This window comes from Betta splendens, chromosome 15, assembly GCF_900634795.4.
Source record: "Betta splendens chromosome 15, fBetSpl5.4, whole genome shotgun sequence".
Classification (NCBI taxonomy): domain Eukaryota; kingdom Metazoa; phylum Chordata; class Actinopteri; order Anabantiformes; family Osphronemidae; genus Betta; species Betta splendens.
The window spans coordinates 17,811,098-17,837,380 of record NC_040895.2 but is presented as its reverse complement, the minus strand read 5'-3'; the positions used below and the strand labels follow the sequence as shown (position 1 = coordinate 17,837,380).

General features: G+C 44.7%; 1 protein-coding gene across 4 annotated transcripts; it reads left to right on the top strand.

Annotated features, from left to right (window-relative positions):
* Positions 1 to 387: 387 nt before the first annotated feature.
* On the top strand, positions 388 to 25,907 carry itsn1 (intersectin 1 (SH3 domain protein)). 4 transcript variants are annotated; one of them, XM_029174865.2, is made up of 47 exons: positions 388 to 562; positions 4,340 to 4,399; positions 5,073 to 5,165; positions 5,372 to 5,435; positions 5,549 to 5,709; positions 6,252 to 6,428; positions 6,844 to 6,916; positions 7,053 to 7,150; positions 7,249 to 7,312; positions 7,452 to 7,589; positions 7,747 to 7,841; positions 8,055 to 8,194; positions 8,406 to 8,528; positions 8,735 to 8,884; positions 9,074 to 9,214; positions 9,381 to 9,468; positions 9,568 to 9,707; positions 10,930 to 11,013; positions 12,952 to 13,076; positions 13,166 to 13,437; positions 13,514 to 13,704; positions 13,852 to 13,866; positions 14,530 to 14,774; positions 14,873 to 15,047; positions 15,136 to 15,222; positions 15,307 to 15,455; positions 15,535 to 15,614; positions 15,698 to 15,870; positions 15,985 to 16,030; positions 16,197 to 16,318; positions 16,450 to 16,573; positions 16,725 to 16,919; positions 21,032 to 21,153; positions 21,231 to 21,337; positions 21,430 to 21,531; positions 21,624 to 21,705; positions 21,829 to 21,927; positions 22,005 to 22,088; positions 22,185 to 22,268; positions 22,355 to 22,486; positions 22,558 to 22,638; positions 22,722 to 22,843; positions 22,935 to 23,017; positions 23,094 to 23,177; positions 23,275 to 23,339; positions 23,443 to 23,551; positions 23,623 to 25,907. In XM_029174865.2, the coding sequence occupies exons 2-47, from the start codon at positions 4,372 to 4,374 to the stop codon at positions 23,769 to 23,771; spliced, it is 5,361 nt and encodes a 1,786-aa protein (XP_029030698.1). In that variant the 5' UTR covers positions 388 to 562; positions 4,340 to 4,371; the 3' UTR covers positions 23,772 to 25,907. The 4 variants fall into 4 exon arrangements, with proteins under 4 accessions (XP_029030698.1, XP_029030700.1, XP_029030699.1 ...); XM_029174867.2 differs by lacking the exon at positions 10,930 to 11,013; XM_029174866.2 differs by lacking the exon at positions 13,852 to 13,866.
* The last annotated feature ends 376 nt before the right edge of the window (positions 25,908 to 26,283 follow it).

Below are 26,283 nucleotides of genomic sequence, written 5' to 3'. Positions count from 1 at the left end.
TCATATTTTATATGTATTTATACTTATGCTTGCTTTCATTTTAGTTTTTCAATGTCTTTACGAATGCATAATGTAAAAACAAACATTTCTTATGAGCGATTGTAAAGTTTGACTTCATTCTTCTTCTGTATACATGCCTAAACATGTGGTTTTATTAGCCTTAGTGCAGCCTTGTGATTAACGAATCCGTTATTCTGTTATTTGAATATTTTCTATATAAACTTTAATTTGTTCTCTCTGATTTTCTGTCAACAGAAGCGATGTGTCCTTTCAATTCACATCATCCCTATAATCCCAGCAAGCAATCGGTTTGCACGTTGTCGCGAGGTTACACGGTCATGTTGTATTAGTTACTCTAAGATCTCGCGATAGTTGCGTCAACGTTACCCCATTTTCCAGCTGTCCCTCAGTCGGTCGGGATTTCAGAGAGACGGGAGATTCAGCGGAGAGGGTTTTTGTGATAAAACAACACCCTTTTGGACAGTGTACCATATTATATGGTTACATAAAGACGCAACGAGCTGCTTTATGTAATATTGTACGATGGAAACTGAACTATGAGGTAAGAGCGGAGTGTAGCGTGTGTGATGTGAAAGAATGTCCCTGAGCGGGCTGACGTTAGCTTCTCGGTGGTTAGCCTGCTAGCTAGCTGCCCAGATATTATTAACCTTAGGACTGCTATTTTGTCATTGTTGTCCAGTGTAGTTTTGAATCGTCAGAGTCCGGGTGTGGTGTTGACAAGAGTAACAGGCGTTCAACATTCGTCTGTGTAACGCGAAAGGGGAGCCACATGAATACAGTAGGCGGACAGTTAGCCACAGTGCTAATGTTAAATCACTGCTCCTGCACTGCCTGTGACCTGATCGACTGCTGTTATCTGTGGGTGAGTTTCACCTACTCAGTAACCTGGATGGGGCCGACGAGGACGGTGCATCCTCAAGGCTGCTGACAACGCCTGAGCAGGAAGCGACTTCCAGGGCGCACGTTGGTTTGCTAACGATAACCCTGAGGTTCGTCAGGCAGAGCTGCTCATCGACCTACATGTTCTGTCCAAACAACCGCCTGAGTGACCTGTCTGCAGGGAGGTCCCCCTGGTTGTTGAGGCAAATGGCTTATCACAGGAAATGACGCGTGAATTTAAACATTCAACGTTACTTTATAGACATGGCTACTAACTCTATCGGTGGACTGGTTTCTATGGTAACATGGATGCTGCCAGGTACTAAAAAGTAGGAGGAGGGTTGCAGATAAAAATACTATGTCCATTGAGTAGAAACTCACGTTTTGCTTCTGCTCAAATATTGACTCCTGTTCACATCGTTGTTAGTGTTGAAACTCGTCCTAAAGTGCAGTTTTACAGAAACGTTTGCATTTTGTGTCTTTTTCATTAACACCTTCTGTAGATTATAGCAGGGCCCTTTGTTTAGCACAGTATTGCTACATGTTCTACATTTAACAAGACTCATTTGTATAGTGCACTCTACTGAGCCGCTGGCTCCCTTGTCTGGCACTGTCAAGTCAGCAAATGCTACAAAACGTTTCTTACAACTTTGTTACTCAACAACCACAAAATCTTACTCTGTGACGTGTAGGAAAACTTACCGACTAGGTCTTGTTATTACTGTAAAAACGTATTTCTATTGAATCTTAGCCAATCATAAAATATCTCTGTGTAGCTCTGTTCAATGAAGCTATGTCACAAAAGTATTTGGCAGTACCTCTCCACATTCATTTAGATCAATGGCTGTATTGTGTAGCTATCAACCAATCGATCACAAAGGTTAGCCTAAAACTTTCTCTGTTACTGCGTTTTTTTCTGATATGTTTATTTCAGTAACATTTATTAATAATGAAGACATTGGTACATTGATCCACAGACGTAAAATAAAAAAAAACAAATACAAAGTACATACAGATGCGACAAAACATTTATCAGTGTTGCATCCTTATTCATTCAGACAGGTCACACACCAATATTAAGTTAGAGTAACTCGGTAGCCTTTATTATGCCTCATTTTCTTCTGTTACCTCTGATACGTTTTGTCAGTATTGATGTAGGCATTCCTCTTTTGAAACCTTGGCAACGTACATAAAGTTAACAAATTCAGTTTATTTATTTTCGTCAGAGGCCTTTTTGCAGTGTTTGTACAGTGCATGCTAGGAGGTAAGCTTTCGGTTATAAGTGATGTTTAGGTCTCTGTTTTAGGTCCAGCACAACATAATCACACACACTTAATTTCAAATAGTTCAGACAGAGTTCAGCTGGAACATCTGAGTTCAAGGGGGTGACCCTTTGTGTTTTTGCTTCAGACGACCTATTTTCTGATCTGAATTCATAATATCAGCCACTGAAAGAGTGAAACTTTTAAAGTGTCTAAAACTAAGCAGCTGTTCGAATCCTACTTATAACTCAGGCATGTCATTAAATACTGTTACTTGGTCTTGTTCTGGATGTGATAGCTGTGGAGGCTAGATAGCATGTTGGTGCAGAGCGAGCCGAAGGAAGGTGAAGGAGGAGCTTCTGGAGAGACTGCAGCGGTAATCCTGTGTGGGTGTGGGTCCTGTCACCTCACAGGCCTCACCATTTGACAGCAGTGTGATAATACTGTCATAGTTTGTAGCTACAGGGGTTAGGGTCAACGTGAGCGAGCCTGTCGGTAGACTGTAGGGGACCACTGAGTGTGTTTGAGGCAGAAGCTGTATATTTAACGCAGGTCATGTCATCTTATGCTTACAGTAAGTCATTGCACATGTGGCTGATACAAGAGGTGAGTTAGTTTGAGTTTAACCGGCATTATTGGTTTGCATTTGTACCAAATTCATTCATTGATGGAGGAGGGAATGAGGAATGTCGGCGGGGGTCAGCAGCGAGATGAGGGGGAGGAACAAAGGGACACAAGAGTCTGAACTCTAATCTGTATCATGTGGTGAAGCTGTCCTCACAGCGCGTGTGTGTTTGTTTATGCGAGGGTTTATACAGGCATCTGCCACAGACCAGCGCCCCAGTTACATCCCAGCGTTCTAATTATACAGAGTAATCCCATAAATACAATACAGAACATAGAATAAACCCTTTAGCCAAAAACTGGTGACAAAGGAAAGACAAATGGAGATGAACATGTTTATGCTCTCATTTCAAATCATGTGTCTTTGATATTATTTCTTTAGTTTAAACATCTGTCACAGCACTTATTAATTAGCTGCATTAATATTATTTTCATTATTAGATTAATTAACTTGTACCAATAAATAATAACAAGCTGTCCTATTCTTTCTGTCCCCCTGTGATGAATGTAAACCACGCCACAGATGTCTGCTAAATTCATTTTGTAATATTGTTTTATATTTTGAGATCTTTAAATCTTTTCATCTTAAAATAATCTTTCTGTACCTGATTGGTGTTTGCTTTGTTGTTACACAAGCAATTATTTGCAATTTGAAAACAGTGGTTTTCCAAACCAGGCATCTCAACTAATCTGCCAGCTGTAAATCTGCAATAATAAATAAAGAATAAGATGAGCCTCATTTTTGAACTGTGCTCAGCTGGGACCAGTTGTTTTCCCCTGACATGGTCACTGGTTTGTGGTCATGTAAGGCGTCAACAGTTCATTTACTCTTAAGAAGAGTTTTAAAGCATAAAATCTAGCTGTAGTTGCTCAACGTTATTGTTCTGAGCAGCACCCATGGAATAGTGTGTTCGTGTAGGGTGGTCTTTGTTCCTCTGACCTAGTTAAGCTGGTACTTTGTCCTCCCACTATGATAATGAAAAACACACACACCCTCCAAAGGCCAAGAAAAGTTTTGTAGTGAGGAAATAGTCTCTGCGTCCACAGCTATGTCTGAATAACCGAGGGAGACACTGTCACTGTCTTATTTGTAAGAAACAGCGACCCATATTTAAGTTTCTGTTAGTCACGAGAATAGAAGAAAGGGAGACGGCTCTGGATCTGATTACCATGTTATGTCACACACATACACTTCATAGATGTGTTGTTGTGAGAGTCAGGCCACGGTTTTATAAATTAAAGTTCACATGTATAGTGGGAGATTAACTCTGGACTTGTGCTGGAAAGTCCTTTCTTCTCTGCCAGGCTGTGGGGACTCTGTCTCCACGTTTGGCAGGTGACCAGCCACCATTTGCTTCTTTAATCCACGGTGAAGCATCTGGCAAAACTAGCTTGTTAGCTCCTTCACAGTGGAACCACCACTCAGTAGTCAGATGCAGCTAATGTAACATGGTTGTATTAATAAATGATTTGTGTATTAGTGTGTAATTGAGCGGTGATGTACTGAAAATGGAAGCATTAAATCAGACACACTTATGTTTGTGTTGTTTCAGGTGTTGTGCAGCTGAAGAAGACTGAGTGAACCATGGCGCAGTTCCCGACCACATTCACAGGTCAGTGTTTGTGAGAGACTGGCATGAAATGATAAATTAAAATTTGCATATTTTAAATGACTTTTGATTTTCAAATCAAAAGACTCTCAAATCTTTGGTTTTACTATAATTTGCTTTTGTTCACACAGATCTTAGGAGGAGTTAAAATTAAAGCACAATAAAAAAGGGAGTAAAAAAAAGGCACACTTTGTTCTAGTAGTTGTCAAGCAAAGACCATTACAGTGAAGGAAATGAATAAGTGTAGTTACCAAGCGGGGGCATTCAGAGGAAATGATGTTTTGATTGGCCAGCAGTTTTTCTTCCAGTTGAAAGGTGAGTCACTGTGATTCACCCAACGTGTTGTCAGTAAAAGAGGACAGAGGACAGCAAACGAGGAACCGCTGTTTGATCTGATGTAGCTGTTCAAGACAAAGTGGAGACACGTGGAGTAATTGTTGAGCGAGGCCATTAATACTCAAATGAACCGCGAGTGTGTTGAAGAGGTCCTTCACACACGTGATAAAGACGAGGAGTCTTTATCATTACTCATCAACCTCTGAGCTGACGCACTTTCATTTCACTTAACAGGAATCCACTAGCAGGAACTGTAACTCATGACTAAGCTGTTCTTCTCGTGTCTTTGTGGCTGTGCCAGGCCTTTCTTGACCTTTGGGTTACATATTTTCTCTGGTAGGTCCAGATGTGTTTCTGATCTCCGTGGATGAGAGAGCCAAACATGACCAGCAGTTCCACAGCCTCTCTCCCACTGCTGGGGGCTACATCACAGGTAACACACTATCTCTGTCTCGCTCCAACTCATAAAGGTGAGATCAGATGCTCGAGGGCCTGTTGTTTGTGTCTGCCAGAGCATGAAAATCCTTGGTATTTGTGTGTGTTAATGAAAATAAGTCTAAATTTACAGTAGTAACACAGGATTAACTCTAGTTACAGCGTGTGATGGAATCTCACATCCTGTTTGGGTTTATCTGCCAGGTGACCAAGCCAGGAACTTCTTCCTTCAGTCAGGACTGCCCCCTCCCATCCTCGCCCAGATCTGGTGAGTCATACGGTAACATGTCCTGTTAGCTGCTTGGTTCATAATTAAATTATATAACAGGTTCCCCATGGTCTGTTCACACCCATCCAGCAGTGCTCTCTGTTCACCTTTAGGGCTCTGTCTGACATGAACAGCGATGGCCGTATGGACATCCATGAGTTCTCCATCGCCATGAAGCTCATCAAGCTGAAACTCCAGGGTCACCCTCTGCCCCCCACCCTTCCTCCCAGTATGAAACAGCCCCCGCTGCCTTTAGGCCCACCGTCCAGCTTTGGTAAGGCACAGCACACACATCGCCCAGGCGACAGGGAACGTTTCAAAGTGTGTTCGTGTTTACTTCAGCTGCTGCTTCGCAAAGTTTTGTTTAGAAACACCATTGGTTCCATAATAGTCCTACATGCAGGTTAAGCTACTTATGCAGCTCCTTCATGATGCTCGGCTTCTTAGAGTTTATACAGTAGACACTGCAGTGTAATGTCACAACATACTGTGGACATGACTCTTTGGTTCTTCCCTTGACAGTTTGTATGTTGATGTCCCTGAACAAATGCAGTGCTAGAACTCTGTACTAATAAACTGACAGATGAGTCACTCTTTGTTTTCTAAAGGTCAAGTAGGAGATGTTTTCTCTACCTCTTTCTCTGCATCTTGCTCCTTTCTCCTTCAATGCTGATCAATAAAGTTGAAATGCAAACTCAGTATAAAGTAATAATGGTGTCTGCTTCAGGCTCAGATCCTCTGACAGCTGTGCTTTACTACCATAAATACTTAATGTGAAATTCAGTCATACGCAGAGCTTTGTATGTTTTTCTGCAGGCATGGCTCCCATCCCAGCTCCTCTGACAGGCGTGCCCCCACTCCCCCTTCCTCCTCTCCCCGTTGGGGTGTCTCCCCCTCTCGTCTCATCTGCCCCACCACCCCTCCCCCAGCCCATCGCTAACGGAGCTCCACCTACAGCTATGATGCAGCCCATCTCAGGCTTCTCCCACCAAGGTGACACAAGAGTCCCGCTGAAAGTTTAGTCTCATGTTTATGCAAGTTATGGGTGCGGGCAAGGGTTCAAAGCTGGTATTTGCACAGGATGTAGGACTTAGTTGTGTTTACACTACAGACAGTTGGGTGGTGGTGTGTGTCTGTATGACCCCTCCACTCGCGTAAAGGGTCACTGATTGTATCTGTAAAAAATGTCAGTCATCCAGGTGTTTACTCCATGAGGTTCATCTTTCCTTTATAAAGCTAGAGAAAGAAGGTCAAATATCAAATAGCAAATATCAAATAGCAAGAAACGTTACATTTACAAAAAAGGAAACATGGACATGAAAGTGTTATTGTTCTTTGAACTTAATGAAGTTAAGTATTTGTCCACAGCCTAAGACTAACATGTACTCTCTCTTTTATTGTGCCTCAGCTCCACCTGTCAGCAAATCATTTAATCGATCCAGTACCAAGTTACAGAAGGGGACGTCGTTTGATGCTGCTAGGTATGTAACATCTTTCTATGGTGGCTTCAACGCCATCTACAGAAAAACAAAAGAGTTCTGAGCTTTAGTTTTAAATAATTCTTTTCCTTTTTGCTAAAAGTTACATTTGTGCACTGTCTTGTGTTCTTTTTATTAGTCAGCCTCCTCCTGACTGGGCCGTTCCACAGTCATCAAGGCTGAAGTACCGACAGCTTTTTAACTCCCATGACAAGATGATGAGTGGACACCTCACTGGTACACACATACTTGGATATGTGATATTTGTTTTGTGTTTGTGGCTCTTTCTTTCTGTATAATTGTGACGTGTCAGAGTTTCTGTGTGCACGCTCCAGGCCCCCAGGCTCGCACCATCCTGATGCAGTCCAATCTTCCTCAGAGCCAGCTGGCAACAATATGGTCAGTACATGAGTTATTCCCTGAAATGTAATTATTCTGTCCTAATCTGGAGAAAATGCATTAATGCTTTGAATATGAAATGAGTTCTCTCCAGCTTTTTGCTTCAGCTGCAATGTGTCTAATGTGTTTTTTTCTGCAGGAGCCTATCAGATATTGATCAGGATGGAAAGCTAACAGCTGAGGAGTTTATCTTGGCCATGCACCTCATAGACATGGCTATGTCAGGTCTACCCCTCCCCCCTGTGTTACCTCCTGATTACCTCCCACCAACATTCAGGTATATGCACTAGACTATGTTCTTAATCACTGAATCATACTCATCAATATTAGAGCATTTCAGTGATTATTGTTTTATACACAATGCATTGTTTATCATTAACAATAGCTAATAGCTGTGTGTGCGAATGGTTTTTGCTAATATTACTGTGTTAAAGGCGTGTGCGAAGTGACAGTGTTCAGTCAGACCAGAAGAGCGTCCAGGAAGAGACGGAGGAAGAGACAGAAAGCAGCCAGGAAAAGAAACTACCAGGTGATTTGTCTTGGACAGCGCTGGGTGTGAACATGACTGGTATTACAGGTGAAACTGGGGCTTTAGATTCTTGATTTGCAGTTAACCTACCATCATTTTACTTATTGTGAAAATGAAGGATGCTTCACCAACAGTAGTTAATTGTTAAAGTCGTCAGTCAGAATTAAAGCAGCTTTGTCTTTCCGTGTCTCATCTCTGTTTCCTTATCCACAGTGACATTTGAGGATAAGAAGCGGGAGAATTTTGAGCGAGGAAACCTGGAATTGGAGAAAAGGCGTCAGGCTTTGCAGGAGCAGCAGAGGAAGGAGCAGGAGAGGCTGGCTGCGTTAGAGAGAGAAGAGCAGGAGAGAAAGGCAAACTGTTCATTCTCTGCTTCCTGAATTTCACACTGTGTGCTGTTAACATTTATTTTGATCGTGATTTATGGTTTGTACATAAATATTTGGAGTTGTAATCGCTGCAGTGCAGTCACGTGCCATTGCGATTACAAGTTATTTACATTAATTCCAAACGGCGGCAAATAAAACAACAATTCAAATCATTGTTATTTGCCTGTGTTTTCAGGAGCGTGAGCGTCTGGAGCAGGAGAGGAGAAGACAACAGGAGCTAGAGAAGCAACTAGAGAAACAGAGAGAGCTGGAGAGGCAGCGAGAGGAGGAGCGACGCAAAGAGATAGAAAGGAGAGAGGTATGAAAGAGCTGCAAGAGAAAAAAGGAAGCAAGTATTTAAACTTTAATTAGTGTTAGGACTGAGTTTACTTTTAACTGCTGCAGAGGCCTTTCAGTGTTCACCACCACCCACGTACCAGTTCAGCTGCTACTGTGAAGTAGTAAATTATGAGAGGTTGTTGCGTCATGCAGTTTGTGTCCTACATCTGTCCTTCATCTGTCCAGGCTGCAAAGCGTGAGTTAGAGCGGCAGCGGCAGCTGGAGTGGGAGCGGCAACGTCGCCAGGAGCTTCTCACTCAAAGAAACCGGGAGCAGGAGAGTATCGTGCTGCTGAAAGCCAGGAAGAAGACGCTGGAGTTTGAACTGGAAGCTCTGGTAATCAAACTCAGGCAGCACTGCACAATATCTGTATAGAGCTTGTCAGTCTAACAGTCACAACTTGTCATACCCTCCTGCATGAGAATTTATATGACAGGTTCGCTTTCCATCACCTAATGCATCATACACTCAGCAGAAACACAATATACTGTATGTCTCCATCTGTTTCTGTTTCCCACTCTCTAGAATGATAAGAAGACCCAGCTGGAGGGCAAACTGAAGGATGTTCGGTTTCGCCTTTCAGCTCAGCGCAGAGAGGTGGAACAGACCAATCAGACCAGGGAAACACGCATTGCTGAAATCACCCTGCTCCAGCAGCAGCTGCAGGTTTGCAAAAATTATCAGATAAACACAAACTTGAGACACATAGTGTCCCATTAGTATGTTTATGCAGTGCTGTTGTGATCTAAATGTATTATGAATAATTTATTATAACAAAATTTGATGATTATAACTGAGGTCTCTTAAAGTTCATGTTGATGGTTGTCTGCAGGACTCCCAGCAATGGCTCGGCAGACTCATTCCTGATAAACAGAGTCTCAGCGACCAGCTAAAACAAGTACAACAGAACAGTCTGCACCGTGAGTGCCACAAACACTAAAGTCATACTTATGTGCTCCGTGTATGTTTATTTTACCCCGGCATTGGAGAGAGTTTCTGATTTGTGTGTTTGCGTTTAGGCGATAGTCTGTCGTCCCTGCAGAAGGCTGTGGAGCAGAAGGAGACGAGCAGACAGCAGCTCCGAGAGCAGCTGGATGCTGTGGAGAGAGAGACGAGGGCCAAACTGCTTGAAATAGATGCTTTCAATACCCAGCTGAAGGTAAATGGCTAAATAACCAATGCATTCTCACAAAACAGGAGAGAAGGGTTTAGTTGTACCAGCTAAAAACCTGGTTGAATGACTAATTGGCCCTAACGAACAAATACAATGAACTGGAACAGGTCTACAAGAAGTATTGTGCTCTGTAATAGTAGATTCTTCACACTGACACAGTATTGTGTTGACATCATAGTAAAGTTTCACCAAAAGCACAACCTAAAACTTATGCTAACAAATATAATGCGTCCCTTCAGCAGATACATGACTTGGTTGCTGAATTAATTCAAATCAGTTACACTAAACACACATTTAAGGGATGAACTCTTAATAATCCAGTGGTTTTGCTTAATGCTTAACACTTTGAAGCTCCAAATGTTGGATTGGTATTGTGACGCTTGGGATCACGTCCTGTCCTGCTTCTCATAACTCCATCCTCACTTTAAGACACTCCCAGTATTAGTGTTTGGTATTTACAGCTGGCTACCTGGTGTATTCATGTTGTTGTGTTATTGTGTATATTAATGTTGATGTTCTGGAGAGAGCCATCTGCACACAACTGCATCTGGTCGTCAGCTTCTCAGTAGTAACCAACCTGCTTTATTTCTTGGGTTGCAGAACAGAAGTCGATCAGTTCTGCGCAGATCACATTTTATCCATGTTTCTTCTGTCATTTCCTCAGACACATTCAGGTCAGAGAGAGGGAAATGAATCCACTGTCCGGTTCTGAAAAAAGGCAGAAAGCGAGAGGTCACAGAGCTCAATAAATAGATTTTCCAGTGTATAATCAAATGAAGTTGGTTCTCGGTTGTATTCTGCGTAGACATCGTAACTGACTGTATGCGGCAGAGGGAACACGTCCTCTGCGCTTCTCCAACCATCGTCAGTAAGGTGCAGTCATGTCTCAGTGGTGTCAACAGAGGCTTAGGTCACTGAGGTGTCGACTGTATTTGACTGTACTGACGTCCTTTCTGCACCACTTCCTGTCCCACTGCTTGGCTTCTCGTCTTCACCCACTGGGACTCCTGATGATCCTTCTGCTTGCGCTTTCTGTCCTTCTCTATGTTTCATTCCTGCTTCCTCAACCTGTTTTTCCATGTCTCATTCCTATATTTTTTTCCTGTTATGTTCTTTGTTTAAATTCACATGATAAACCCTTCCTTCTATATTTTCTACTCCTTTATTTATACCCTACATTGGCCTTTTGCTCCTTTGCCCATACCAGTTTCTGTGTGAGTTCTATGCCAACCACTGTGCCAGGATAGAAGCCCTGCGACGCCAGCTTCAGGAGGAGCAGAGAGGGAGACAGGTAGAGCACACTGCCACTGCTGTACTGGGGTGGTACTACAGCAAATACTGTCCGTAACGGCAAAAAATACAAGACTATTGGTCATGGTTCCGCCTTTGATGGCAAACTGGGGGCACAAGGAAGCCTTTGCATTGGATTGGTTTCAGACTCCTGTTGTAGAATAGAAGAGACAAGAAAGAGACTTTCAACTCTTAAATGCCTTCTCTGTGCTGGCCCACTTTTTAACTTGAGCCACAACAAAACCAAGCTAATTGTATCATCAGGAAACCTCAGCAACAGAAACCCACTGAAAACCAGCCTGTAAGTCAAGTACTGTATTCGCTGGGGTCATTGAGCTGAAAATTATTAAATGACACATCACTCTTTTTTAGAATCAAACACATCAGATACGTTTCTGTTCCAAGCTTTTATCTGTTGTCATTGCAAACAGGCCCAGTTATCAACTGTTAAATCCTGTTGCATGTGCGCTAAAAAGACAAGCACTGTTCAGTTGTGGGTTGGAACCTGTTTTGTAACCAGCTACACTTGTCGCAGCACATTATTCGTCTTAATGAGTCACAGGTGCCTCTTGTTGCATGGGCTAACACCTTGTAAAGGAACAAATAAAGCTTATGTCATGGAGTCAACCGTACATGATACCAGGATGTCCAACCGCTGGTGTGTGTAATAGTTTAGACATTATTCAGTGTATAAGTATTTTTGAGGCTACGTCTCAGATAACACATGACGATGAGTTGCCTGTGAGTGGGTGTCTGTTTCTAAAGCGTGGCTGATGCTCTGCATGTGTATGTATATATGTGTAGCAGAGACGTCTACAGGAGTGTGTGTATGCTGTCAGGGTGTGTCTGTCTCAGATAACCTACATTATTATGGTCCACACCTGAGCCAACCTTCCCGCCACCCCTGCCTCCTTCTTTATTTATTATCATCCCATTTATTTTTCCATCGGTGACTCAGTGACTTCTTTTATTTCTTTTCCCAGATCACCTCCTCCTTATTTCTTCCTCCCTCCTCCATCCTCCTCTTCTTTTAGTGTCCCAGCTTTCGTTTACCAGGCTAGTGTTAGCTAACGCTTACCCCGCTCCCATAGCTGATACTGTTTGATGTGTAGATTAGGAGCCATTCCGGTGGTTTATTATTGGATTTCTGCACTGACTGGACTGTAATAAAGGATGTTTCAGCCAAACGTGTAGAAGGTAGCAGCAGCTTGTGAACATTATTGGGGGTAACTTTGTGGCAGGGTGATGGTTGGGTAGCTGTCTGTCTCTATTTGTCCTCTATTTCCTGTTTCCTGTTTGGGTTTGCTCACATAGGTTGTTTGGCTGAAACACACCAGTTGCCTTGTGTGTTGATATAGTAACAGAGTGTGTTCTAATGGCACAGCTGGTTGTCATGACTACACAGCACCCCCACCCCTTATCAACACCCAGTAGCTCCACGTGTGGCCTGTTTTTTTTTTTTTTTGCTTATTTCTAACCTCCTCCCACAAACAAACTGTGCAAGCTCCGCCCCAGTCAGTGCCAGCCATGAGCTGTGGTGACACCTCCTGCACTGTCATTAGATCCCCTAAGAGCTTATTAAGTTCCCCTCGCTTTAGAAAATGAACTAACCCATTGTTTGCTGCCTAGCAAACATGTTTGATACATGTTATGTATGATCACAACCCAGCATTTCAGATCTTCTACATAGAGGAAGTACAGAGTAACATGTAGTCTCATAGGTGGTTGTCATGGTTACCAGTGAGGTGGTTTTGTCACCTCAGGGGCGGAGCTTGCCTTGATCAACTCTCTAAAACATACTTGCTGCTACTGCTGCTGCTGTTGTTCTTGTTGTTGTTGTTCTTCTTGTATGTTGTCACTGGTAACCCATAGCAACCAGCCCTGTGATCCCACCTCCTCCTCAACGCTGTTCCTTCCTGTATCCCATGATGCCTTGCAGGAACTAAGAGAGATCCACAGCCGGCAGCAGAGACAGAAACAAAAAGAACTAGATGGAGACACGCACACACAGTCTCATATACAAAGCCAGCTGGAGAGGAAGTCGGCTGAGCTGCAGGAGCAAAGGTGAGAGTAAGACAGAGCTGAAGACTAAACATAACTCCAGTTTAATTCTTCATTAAAAAAGGTTTCACTACCTGTTTCTCATCTCACAGGTCAGAAGATGGTGTGGCCTGGAGGGATGAACCAGGAAGCTCTGCACCTAAAGCTCCTAGCCCACCCTCCGTGTCCACGCCTCATGCCTGGCTTAACAGAGTTACTCAGGATGAGGAGGAGAGGAAGAGGAGAGTGATGGAGGAAGAAGAAGAGGGAAGAAAAGGGATACGCTCAGTAGACGACAAGGAAGACAGTACAAGAAGCAAAAAGGACATGCAGGACAAACTAAACAAGCTGTTCAGTCAGCCTGCAGACCCCTGGGCTACAGCAGGTATGTTCACCTCTGGAACTCCTCTAATGAACACTGCAGCCTCGCTCTACATCTTCATCAATCTGTTCAATTGCAGTAGAGAAAACTCCAGGACCCAGCCTGTTTGAGCAGAAGGCGTCGGCCAGCGGCTTCGACCATCAGCAGCAGCAGCATCAGCAGCAACAGCAGCAACAGCAACCGGTCAAGGTGGTTTACTACAGAGCTCTGTATCCATTTGATGCGCGCAGCCATGATGAAATCAGCATCACCCCTGGAGATATAATCATGGTATGTGTTTGTTTACTTCCCTAAACATTAGCCCTCCACATAAAGTACATTCAGTGGCAGTTCTCCATGTATATGAATTTTCACTGTGTTTGTGTGGTGTGTGAGTGAATTAACATTTCTCTCTCCCCTCTGCTTTGCGAACTGAAGGTGAAGGGGGAATGGGTAAGTTATCCCCCCCACCCTCCTCCACCAGCCTCTCATCCAAGCCCTTGCTGTTATGGTTCACCTTGTGCCGTCTCCATGCTCATTCATTTGGCGGTGGATGAATGGCTATGCAGCTTTGTCATCCTAATCTGATGTGAAAATGTTTTCATGCTCGTCATGTGACTGTGCTTGTGTGAGCCACAGAAATATAGAACCTCAGGCCTCCTCTCGCGTGATTAGTGGAGAAGTCTGACATCACCTCCTTTTTCTGTGGCCTTTACATTAGTAGAGGGGGTCCAGTGGTGAAGGTCACCTGTGTTTCAGGTGCTCAGAACCGGCAAAGTTCTGTATCTGTTAAACAAAACAAAACAAAATGTTTTTTTTTCTTATTCGTTAACCTTTTCCATCTTGCATGCAAACCTGTCTGATTGCAAACGTATTTCATTGTTTTGTTCTGAATCCTAAAAAAGAGCCTTGTTAGTACAAGATGAGGAGCATCATCAGAGCTCATGTAACATTTGTAATTTGATTTCTACTAATGTGGTTATTTTGCTTCCTGGTATTCAACCCTAAACAGCTGCTGTGTGTGTTGTTGGCACTGCTGCTCTGCCTTCCCATGAATCAGAACACACACCCCATGTTCTGTGTCTGTGCTAAAACCCAGTCCCTCTGCTCTGACAGGTGGATGAATCCCAAACCGGGGAGCCCGGTTGGCTAGGAGGAGAGCTTAGGGGCAGGACTGGTTGGTTTCCAGCCAATTATGCAGAACGGATACCGGAGAGTGAAGCACCAATCAGCCTGCGAGCTACAACCTCAGTTACTCCGACTTCAGCCCAGCAGCCAATTAATACACCTCCACCCGCCCCTGGGCACGCAGCATCCTCCACGTCATCCGCCAACAGTAACTGGGCCGACTTCAGCACCACGTGAGTCTTGCTAAATAAGACGAGTATTTCTACAAATATCCTGTCTTAGTTGTGCCAGCATTCAGATGGCAGATCGACAAATGTGCTGTCATCTTCAGATGGCCCTCAAATGCAGCCAGCCAGTCGGACAGCGAGGGGTGGGACGCGTGGCCCACTTCCTCAACCAGTCAAAATCCCTCGCTCAGCGTCCCCTCAGCACAGCTACGGCAACGCTCCGCCTTCACGCCTGCAACTATGACCACGGGCTCCTCTCCCTCACCTGTACTGGGCCAAGTAGGAGCACTGTGAAACCCTCCAACTCAACGTCAGGGTTCTGGTCCTGCATCAATTAAACGGTGCTCATGCCTATTTCTTTTGTCAGGGGGAGAAGGTGGAAGGCCTCCAGGCTCAGGCCTTGTATCCATGGAGAGCCAAAAAGGATAACCACCTTAACTTCAACAAAAATGAGGTAAAACTCTACAAGCCCAATTTTGCAAGTGGTGAATCCTGTTTACCTGAACAGAACTAAGTGTTGTTACTGTATCTAAAACAGATAATAACGGTGCTGGAGCAGCAGGACATGTGGTGGTTAGGTGAACTACAGACCGGACAGAGAGGCTGGTTCCCCAAAAGTTACGTGAAGCTCATCTCCGCCACCATGACGGCCCCTGTTGGTGCCACAGCACGCAGCAAAAACACTAGGTAGGTAAACCAGACCTCACATAGTAGCTAATTGTAAAATTTCTTTTAAGTGGTTTAATTCCTTCATTGCTCCCTCTAGTGAGTCTGGACTATCAGAGAGCCCACCTAACGGAAAACGACCCTCCCCTTCTCCAACAAAGCCCAGCGAATCTGGTGAAGGTAAGATGAACAAACCCAAACGCTCTTGTTGTCAAACATCAGATGGATATTTATGGTTGACTCAGTTCACTCGTCCCTTTCAGAGTACGTGGCCATGTACACCTACGAAAGCAATGAACAAGGGGACCTCAGTTTTCAGCAGGGAGATATCGTCATGGTGACCAGGAAAGAAGGGGACTGGTGGACGGGGCTGGTCGGGAATAAAACTGGAGTTTTCCCGTCGAATTACGTCAAACCACGGGACTCAGCATCAGAGGTGGGAGAATAAATTTTGTTGATGATGATGATGAGAGGTCCACTGATTTAAAAAATAAAAGTAAAAAGAGATTGTTGTAATGGGTGAGTCTCTAAATGTTTATTGTATATTTAGTCACTGGGACCAGCAGGCAAGACAGGAAGCCTGGGAAAGAAGCCAGGTGAGCCAAATCTTTATTGTTTGGGATATTCCAGTCACCTTGAATTGATTCTAGCAGCCCTGACATAAGCAGATACGTAGAACAGTATCTGCAGCCAGCCAGGGCAGTTACTAGGATCTGCACAAACAGAGCTAATTCCAACCTCTTCTCATCCACTATCCTCCAGAGATCGCTCAGGTGATCGCACCCTACACTGCTACAGGCGCAGAGCAGCTGACGTTGGCTCCAGGACAGCTCATCCTCATCAGGAAGAAGAACCCAGGCGGCTGGTGGGAGGGCGAGCTGCAGGTACAGTGTTCAAGCCAGTAATGTTGAAATGGTCTGTCTGACAACTGTAGTGTGAACATCAGGTTTACTGTTATCTGCAGTTTTTACCGTGTTCCATTTCACAAATATTAACTTCGTTCTGGTTGTTTCAGGCTCGGGGCAAGAAGCGCCAGATCGGTTGGTTTCCAGCCAACTATGTAAAGCTGCTCAGTCCCAGCACCAGTAAGACGACACCCACTGAGCCCACCCCCCCTAAACTGGCTCCAGCCACCACTGGTAATAAACCTTTAAATACATTAATGATGAGTTACTTCAGAAGCCTTTATCTGCGTATCTGGTCTGTGTGTGTTAAAGCTAAAACAATCCCAACAATACTAGAGACTTTTCTTGCTGACATACTGTCCATCATGCTTGCCTGTGTCTGAAGCTCTGTGTCAGGTGATTGGCATGTACGACTACGTGGCCCAGAACGATGATGAGTTGGCCTTCCAGAAAGGTCAGGTCATCACGGTGCTCAACAAGGACGACTGTGATTGGTGGAAAGGAGAGCTGAACGGGAGGGAGGGTCTGTTTCCAAGCAACTATGTCAAACTCACCACAGATACGGACCCGAGCACGCAGTGTGAGTACACACACACACACACACACACACACACACACACACACACACACACACACACACACACACACACACACACACACACACCCCAGAGCCAGGTGTGGAGATGCTGTCCCTCTCTGTCTTTGGTCCTTGGTTGGTTTGACCTTTCACCTTTCACCTCTACACTCCTTCGGGCCTCTTCGATAACCTCCCAGTCATGCACCACCTCTGGGTGGTGTCTGTGTGTTGTATGTATGTGCATGTGTTTGTGTGTATGTGCAGCATTAGTGTCAACGTTTCTTTCTTTCCTGCATGTGTCCCCTCAGCATGATCCACTATAGACTTAGAGTTTCTAGGGCGGAGACAACAGCTGTTAATTTGAACTGACTCCACTGTGTTAGAACGTTAAAGCTGACGATGCCACAGTGTGTCCAATAAAAGTAATTGTGTGGAAAGTAGTGTGTGAACTCACAACGAATAAGACTAGCAAAAACTGTCAGCTGCCTGCTCTTGTAACTCTATTTCTATGCTAGCTTAGACCACACCTCCACACTCTGTCTTGCTGCACGCTCCACCCACCTAGCACCCGATTGGTTGTTGTTGTTGTTGTTGTTTTGTTTAGTTGTTTTTGTTGATGTTGTTGTTGTCGTCCTCTCTCTAGGATCATATCATTACCCAGAACCCCCCTCTCCTCAAAGCCCTCAAAGAGACCCACTAGGCCACGCCCACTAGGCCACTCAACCAATGGAACAGCAGCAAGAGGTCACATGACCCGGAAATGGCGACTCTCCACCAATTGAAGCCAGAGACAGACAGACAGACTGTAACGTTAAAACGCCCTGTGGTGGCGTCAACTCTGTCTATGCATGGCTCTGACTGGACTTGGCCAAACTCTGTTTATCTAAGGCTCTGGCTCCAAACAGCACTGTTCAGCAGGAGGGAGGTCAATAGTCAGGACTCCTCTTCCTCCTCCTCCTCCTCCTCTGCTTTTCCTCTCTCTTGTCTTCCTCTCTTTCATTTGTGAGGCGTTTAGATAAGGAGGAGAGGAGATTAAAGGAGGAGATGAGACTATTGAGCTCCTTCCTCCATGATTGGATTGGTGAACATGTTTTGACTACACTCACACACTCACAAACATACACCTGTCCACAGCCCTATTGTATCTCAGCCTGGTAAAGTGGATAGTGGGTCATTTTGTGGCTTTATGGGAGACTTTCTCTTCAGAGTCTGTAGCTCAGCTCATCCCCTCTTTTCTCCTCTGATCTGATTCCTATTGTAACCTCTTTGCCATTGGTTCAGCAGCTTTATTCACCTGTCAATGGATAAAGCTCTGGCTTCACCCCATTCCCATCACTAACCCTCCCCTCCCACAGCTTCACAGAAAGACCCACTATCTGCTGGAGGAACATGCTCAGTGCACCTGTCCTCTCCTCTCCTGAAAGCCAAAGACGACTCCTTCATGCTTCCTTTTCTTCACTGCTTCTTTCTGTTTTTAATTCCCCCACAAAGAAGATGAAGGAAAGGAGAGGAGAAGTAATAAGGCAGTACTGAGGTGCATCCCACTGTAGTTAAAGGACCAGTTTGAACCCACTGCTGCTCTTCTCTCTACCTTTATTTGGCATGGAGGTATAGGAGGGAGCAGGCAGCTGGAGTGAGACTAAGGCCAAAGCTCAGGGCTGAAATGAAAGCCATGCGGTAACTGCTGCTCAGCGTATCAGCTAACCAAATTACACAAGTTGAAACATGGTACAGTACACACACTCACATTTTTACACAGTAAAAGCGATTTTATTCATAGTAAGTTTAACATTATGACTTTATAATGACTTTAAATGTTCTGTTGTTTGTTTTGTTTACATGTTTATTATTTTGTGTGTCACAATGATGATGATGATGATGAGACACTGTCACACTGATGAGGGCTAGTCCAGGGGAAAAAGACGAAGAGGTGCAACAATTCATCATCAAATGTGCTAATCATTCCATTTAAGAGGAGTTTACCATGTAGGGAAATGTTTGTTTGTGTTCCTGCTGGAGGTTGGATGAGAAGTGCTCATTTGCCATCTGTGGTAACAAGATAATGAGCTGAGCTTTAGCTTAGCTTAGGCGTTGCGATGTGCAGAGCTCATAACTAAAATATCTCTGAAGACTTTCTTGTCATTGAACAAACAGCTGTTGTATTCTAACCTGAGCATTTGGTGCAGGACTCTGCTCATCTCACACTGAATCAGACCAAAACCTCAAATTGTTTGTGGCTCAACTCTCAAATTTGGACTTTCGACCGTAGGGTCATGACTATCATTCATTCATTCACACAATTGGCTTGAAACTGGTGCTAAGTGTCCTGAGGCACAGGACCGAGGCCGTGGACCCTGCTCTGCTCTGTTACTGCTGTTCTCTGCAGCTCAGAACATTTCAGAACTACAGTGTTGTTACAAAGATGATCCAAGTCCAAAAACGCTACTGAGCCTCACGTGGAGTCTCGACAGCACAGCCTCGCTCCCAAGCAGTGTACAGTATCTGCTTTATATTAGCAGTCACTACGGTTACATGCAACTCGTTGTAATTATGCTGTTGCCACGGCAACAGAACCACCGTTCTACTTGCTCGTATAGCAACAGGTTAGTATTATAGTAGTTGCCATATCTGATTTGTATCGTTTTGTTTTTGTTTTTTCCAGTTGACAGTATTGTGATTTTAATGTTTACCATCAGAAACTCAAACAGTGGATGAAATGAACCTTTTTTAAAAAAGCAATAGAGTTATTATTTTTATGAACCTGATGGGATCCGTCGGCTCCTCATTGTCAGTATTGAACGTGAAGCTCTCTTTGTTTGATGAAGCAAGAAACATCGGTTGTTGAACAAACTGAGACTTGAGGCCCAGACTGGGTCACATGACATTTACTTAGGAGCATTTTAGCAGAATCGGTTGTTTTAAGATCAGATATTGATCTCTTAGCCGATGGTTGAGTCGGAGTGAATCTTGACTAAACCAAAGCCATGCTACACAAGAGCCGCATCAACATTACACTGGCTAATACTGTATTTGTTTTACTACATGCTTCCCTTCGTGTCCTTATTAGCATTAAGTTAAATGGTGGAGGCGGAAGCCTGACAACTTATACTTTAACATTTATGTCTTTTATTATTTAATTGTTAAACTCCCATCTTGCCCAGTTCTACCCCTCAACATGGCTCTGGTGTAGTGTGGTCTACTGAAAATAGAGAAGACCTCTACTTAATAATGAATCTAATGAATGGTTATGGTCTGCGTGGATATTAATAGCTACTCTGATGAATGGGTGAATGGATTAACAGCCAGGCCTAATACAATCAGTACTTGTTGTCATTGTGAGCATGAAAGAAAGAGTGAATGAGTGTGAGAGGAATTAAAGCATGAATGAGTTTTCTGCACATGAATGGTCAGATCGATGCACAGAGGAAGGAAAAGGAAGGCGTTACTTGAATGAATGAATAACGTGTACAGAATGGTAGAATAGCAGCGATGCTGAAATGTCCTGAGTTTTATTGGTGGAGATTCTGATGGTCCTGATGATTAAACGTTCTGAGACTGACTGCAGTCGATTACCTCCAATAAACATTAGACAGCTTCCTGTGAAAGACCCACGTGGCTCCTGTTGTATCATGTGTTTAAATAAAGATTTTACAATTTCAATTCAATACTTTTGCTTAATATTTATATATTAAATATTTCATTTCCGTTTCTCATCTTGTTGTGATGTTTTTCTGCCCCCCAGTGGCCAGAGATAGATTAACGCAGCTTTACCTGCACCCAAACGTTAACAAATAAAAAGTAGATAAAAGGTTTCGGTGTTTTTTAGAAAGAAACACATGTTTTAGTGTGTCATCAGTTGCAACGTCATTTAAAATAGAACTGAGAACCTCTGACAAGCACAGAGAGATTGTCTCACACATACGACACTAGTGCACAACCATGCTGTCGCTGAGCACATCACACTCGCATTTAATAAATTCTTGACCCAAACACTGCAGAGCTCCACCGTTTACCTCCACAGGTATGTATGCTGCTGGTCTCAGGCACCACCTCTAAGTCTGTCAACACGCCTTCACTCACGTCTGTGTGTGTCTGCTTGTGTGCTTGTGCTCCAGGGTGCGCTGACCTGCACCTGCTGGACATGCTGAGCCCCATGGAGCGGAAGAGGCAGGGATACATCCACGAGCTGATCGTCACCGAGGAGAACTACGTCAACGACCTGCAGCTCGTCACAGAGGTGAACGCACAGACACGAAGCGCTGGCAACTTGCCAACGTCTTCCGTAACGTCCACAATTTGTGTGTCCGTGTGTAGATCTTCCACAAACCTCTGCTGGAGTGTGAGCTGCTGACGGAGAAAGAAGTAGCCATGATCTTTGTGAACTGGAAGGAGCTCATCATGTGCAACATCAAGCTGCTCAAGTAAGGAGACGCCCTGTCACACAGCAGGTTGTTCCGCGTGGGCCTGAGACGAGCAGCTCCATCACAGCCAGCGTCTCGCCTCTCCTCCGCAGGGCTCTGAGGGTCAGGAAGAAGATGTCAGGGGACCGCATGCCGGTGAAGATGATCGGCGACATCCTCACCAACCAGCTGCCTCACATGCAGCCCTACATCAGGTTCAGTCTCTAACCTCCCCATGAGCTGCTCTAAACCCTGACTCCATTCCTCCCCCCACCAAGTCCTTCATTCAAATCTTCTGCTCGGTCAGATTCTGTTCGTGTCAGCTCAACGGCGCCACGCTGATCCAGCAGAAAACCGACGACAACCCTGAAATCAAAGATTTCCTGAAGGTAACAGATGCTCTGCTGCAGGAAAGCGGCTGATTAGCTGCAAAGGTTGACAAAGACAATTTGTCAAAACCAGTCCCAGACTTTAGACTCCCTCACACTGAAGCTCTCCTCCTGCCCTGACAGAGGTTGGCCATGGACCCCAGGTGTAAAGGAATGCCCCTGTCTAGCTTCCTGCTCAAACCCATGCAGAGAGTCACGCGCTACCCGCTCATCATCAAGAACGTACGTATGCGTCTCGTACGTATGCTGCTCGTCAACATGCTGCTTCACCTTGGAGCAATTCTTTATTTTTATTATAGATTTTAGAAAATACTCCAGAGTCGCATCCAGACCACAGCCACCTGAAGGCCGCTCTGGAGAAAGCAGAGGAGCTGTGTTCACAGGTGAACACACACACACACACACACACACACACACTTTGAACATGTACAGAGACTCCTGCAAACCCTCTGCTCCTGTTGAATTCTGCTGGTGATCAGGTGAACGAGGGCGTCCGGGAGAAGGAGAACTCTGATCGTCTGGAGTGGATTCAGGCCCATGTCCAGTGTGAGGGTCTGTCGGAGGTGATGCGTGTTTTGTGTAACCACTTCACTCATTTCAGACTCGCTGTGCGATGAATAATAACTTCCGTTCGTTCCCTTTTCTTCAGCAACTGGTGTTTAACTCTGTCACCAACTGTCTGGGACCCAGGAAGTTCCTCCACAGCGGGAAGCTGTTCAAAGCCAAAAGCAGCAAAGAGCTCTACGGCTTCCTGTTCAATGACTTCCTGCTGCTGACGCAGGTGAGTCTGTTGGTGTGTGTGTTCGTTACAGTCGCAGCTCCGCTGCAGTTAAACCTCCTGTCGTCTCTCAGGTGACCAAACCTCTGGGCTCATCTGGCTCCGACAAAGTCTTCTCCTCCAAAACACACCTGCAGTACCGCATGTACAAGACGGTGAGGACAGGCCACTCGTGGGTTCACAGTAGTTGTTGTTGCTTTAATGAGACATTTGACTTCCTTTGTTGTAAATGTTTCAGCCAATCTTCTTAAATGAAGTGTTAGTGAAGCTGCCAACGGACCCGTCAGGAGACGAGCCTCTGTTCCACATCTCCCACATAGACAGAGTTTACACACTCAGAGCTGAGAGCATCAATGAACGGTAATGTTTTCACTGCCCGGGTCCAGCGTTGGTGTCACAGTAACAGTTTACTCCACATCGCTGCTCTTTTTATTTGTCTTTGTTCCTGCAGAACGGCGTGGGTTCAGAAAATTAAGGCTGCTTCAGAACTCTTCATTGAGACGGAGAAGAAGAAGAGAGAGAAGGCTTATCTAGGTATCAGCTGCTCCGTCATCCCAGCATCCATCGTTGTTTTTTTTGGTGAACAGGAAGTGACTTGTCTGTGTCTCAGTTCGCTCTCAGAGGGCTACAGGCATCGGCAGACTGATGGTCAACATCGTGGAGGGAATCGAGCTCAAGCCCTGTCGCTCCCATGGTACGTGACACCTAGCAGACAAAGCAGTTGTTCCGCGTTTGAAGCCATTGGTTGCATCCACACATCGACAGCAGCAGGTACTTGTGTGTATTTCCAGGGAAGAGTAACCCGTACTGCGAGGTGACCATGGGATCCCAGTGCCATATCACCAAGACGCTGCAGGTATGAGCATGTTCCTGCCTCCTGTGCTCTGCGCTCCTCTGGGACGCTGTAAAGGTTTCATTTGTTTAAGCTTGAAATGTGGTGTCTCCGTGTCTCTCTGTAGGACACGTTGAATCCTAAGTGGAACTCCAATTGTCAGTTTTTTATAAAGGACCTGGAACAGGACGTCCTCTGTATCACTGTTTTTGAACGTGACCAGTTCTCGCCTGACGGTCAGTATCTACACACACCTGCAGATGTTTGATTTGTCATCCTCACGTGGTCACGCCTTTATCCTTCTCAGACTTCCTCGGCAGGACTGAGATTCGGTTGGCTGAAATAAAAAAGGACCAGGGTTCTAAGGGACCAATCACGAAGAGGCTGCTGCTCCACGAGGTTCCCACAGGAGAGATCGTTGTCAGGCTGGACCTCCAGCTGTTCGAGGAACCTTAAATGCAGGACATTAAGAGCTCGACTGGATGAAAGGAGACGGCTTGGGTGATTTGGACCCGCAGGTTGGGCTGGATTAGACTCGACTGGTCTGTTTTATGTCTTAGAGTCTACAGGACATCTGTTAATTCCAGTTAATTAAAGCAACACAGCTGGGTCCAGTGAGGGACTTCCCCAGATCCAGATGAGTCACAGAGGTCTGCTTCGCTGTAACGGACGCTGCTGCAGCAGTTTGTTGTGCTGCGTGAGGGTTTTTATTCTATTCACCGACTCACGCTTCGCCACAGTGGCTGCAGCACATGTCAAAAACATATCTTTGAACATATTTACGCTTTTAATCTGTTTAATCTAGGTTAGAACCTGGGTCCACATCACATAATTATATAGATATATTTAGATGGAAAACTGGAAATTGGAAAATTAACTGCACTCATTGTGTTTTTGTAGTTTGACTAATTTAGGAAAGTTATTGTTCATGTTCCTCATGTTAATTCTACTGTAGTCTGGATACTACGTTATCTACACTGTTGCCTCTGGTGTCAATACTTTGGTTTCCAGACACGTTCCTTTTTTAATTCCATACTTATCAGAAAGTCGCATCTGACGAGGAGACACATCATAAGAGCTTTAACCTGGTGGTTAAAAAGAGCAAATCTAAGTAGTATTATGTTTCAGCACTAGTCTGATACTTTCAGCAATGCTGCACGTTTACTTTATTGTACAGCTTCTGATAAATCACTGAACCTTCCATTCCAGACCACATTTGACTCAAGTGGTGAAACTGTGAGCAGGAGGTTCCCTCTGAGAACCAGTTGTGTTGTCAGACCAGCTGCTGTTACGTTCAGACCAGTCCACTCCAGCCTCCTTCAGTCAGGTCCACTTCAGTCCAGTCTGGTTTGGTTCGGTCCAGTTCACCGGGAAGCAGATGGGTCGTTGCTGTTTTTTTCTCTCCCTTTGCTTCATCAGACACTTCGGTGACAAGTGTGACAATCCCAGCCCTCCTTCATTGTTGCAGTGAGCCTGAACCGCCACACACACACACACACACACACACACCGAACTCTGTGTGTGTGTGTGTGTGTGTGTGTGTGTGTGTGTGTGTGTGTGTGTGTGTGTGTGTGTGTGTGCGCGTGTGTGTGTGTGCGTGTGTTTGTGTGCGTGTGTGCGTCCAGGTGGGCTGGCTGACTAACGGTACAGTTCACTGCACGTTCTCTTGTGCTTTTCACAGAAGTCTTCGTTCAGCTTTGAGGTGCTGCATGTAAAGGGACCCTGACTTTGTACAGTATTTTTCTGTTTAGGCCTTGTCTCAACACTTGAACGCCACATGATCTTAGAAAGTGCTAAATATGTATAGGTTCAATGAGAAACGCTAATACTAAAAACTAATGGGTAATGATGCCCCATAGAGTCTGATGAAGTGGCTGAAACATGGAGGTTCAGACGGACGGAACGGTGAGGACCGTCTTGTAACTCCGTTCGTTCATGTTTGGAGCAACAGGCGTCGCGTCTCACAGCTGTTGCTGCTACTGAGATCAGCTGTCACTATGCAGAGGCAAAGGCCGCGGTGCACCAGTACAGCAGCATTTGAACCAGTTGCACACCCAAACCAGCAGCAGCGCTACGACTCTGCTGACCATTAACCAAGAAGCTTCATCATTTAAACACTTGAGTCATTCTGTTCTTTTCAGCTGTCAACAAATGCCATTAAACGTACTAAAATAAGACCTAGTTAGTTGAATTAAATTTAATGCCACGTTACAGAACCAAGTTACCAGAGACAACCAGTAGTTACCTTCATGACCAGCCACTGTCCAGTCAGATCTATCAGTCAGCAGCACCTTGATTGTGGGAGGTGTGAGCGAATGTGTGCGTTTACCCAGACTGAATCTGATGATGATGACGATGAAGAAGCTGTCTTACATCCCAGACAGTACGTCCATCCCGACCTCTCCACAGTGTACGAACTAACCTGCTTCAGTTTGAACCTTTTCTTACTGTCTCTGTTCCAGGTCGTGTATAATACTACTGCTATCTGAGAGTTAATATATGAGCGACAGCCTGCTGATAATTATCACTGTAGAAGATGATGCTGTACGTTGTTGTCTTTCAATGTTCAGAATAAACTTCGGTTGGACCAAATCATTTTGTTAGTTTCTTGAAAGAATTAATTTACAAATGCATATTTTATTAAACACGCACACATTTCTTTTTAAGTGTAAAACATTTAACGTGGTCAACATCCAGAGTGTCTGGTGTTCGGTAAACAAAAGTCGGGGATTGTTTCAGTCCAACATTGTGATTAGTTTGAATGAATCTAACACCACACTGCAGATGCTTAAACAGCTGATAATCGTATTTCTATGCAGATTATGAACTGTATTTTTAACTGTAGAGCATGATGCTCCAGCTCTGTAGCACCGCAGCTCATTAACAGAGGTTTCCACTGCACAGACCTAATTAATTAGACACAGCCAGAAAAATATATTTCTGTACTTAATAGTTCTGCTGTTGTGAA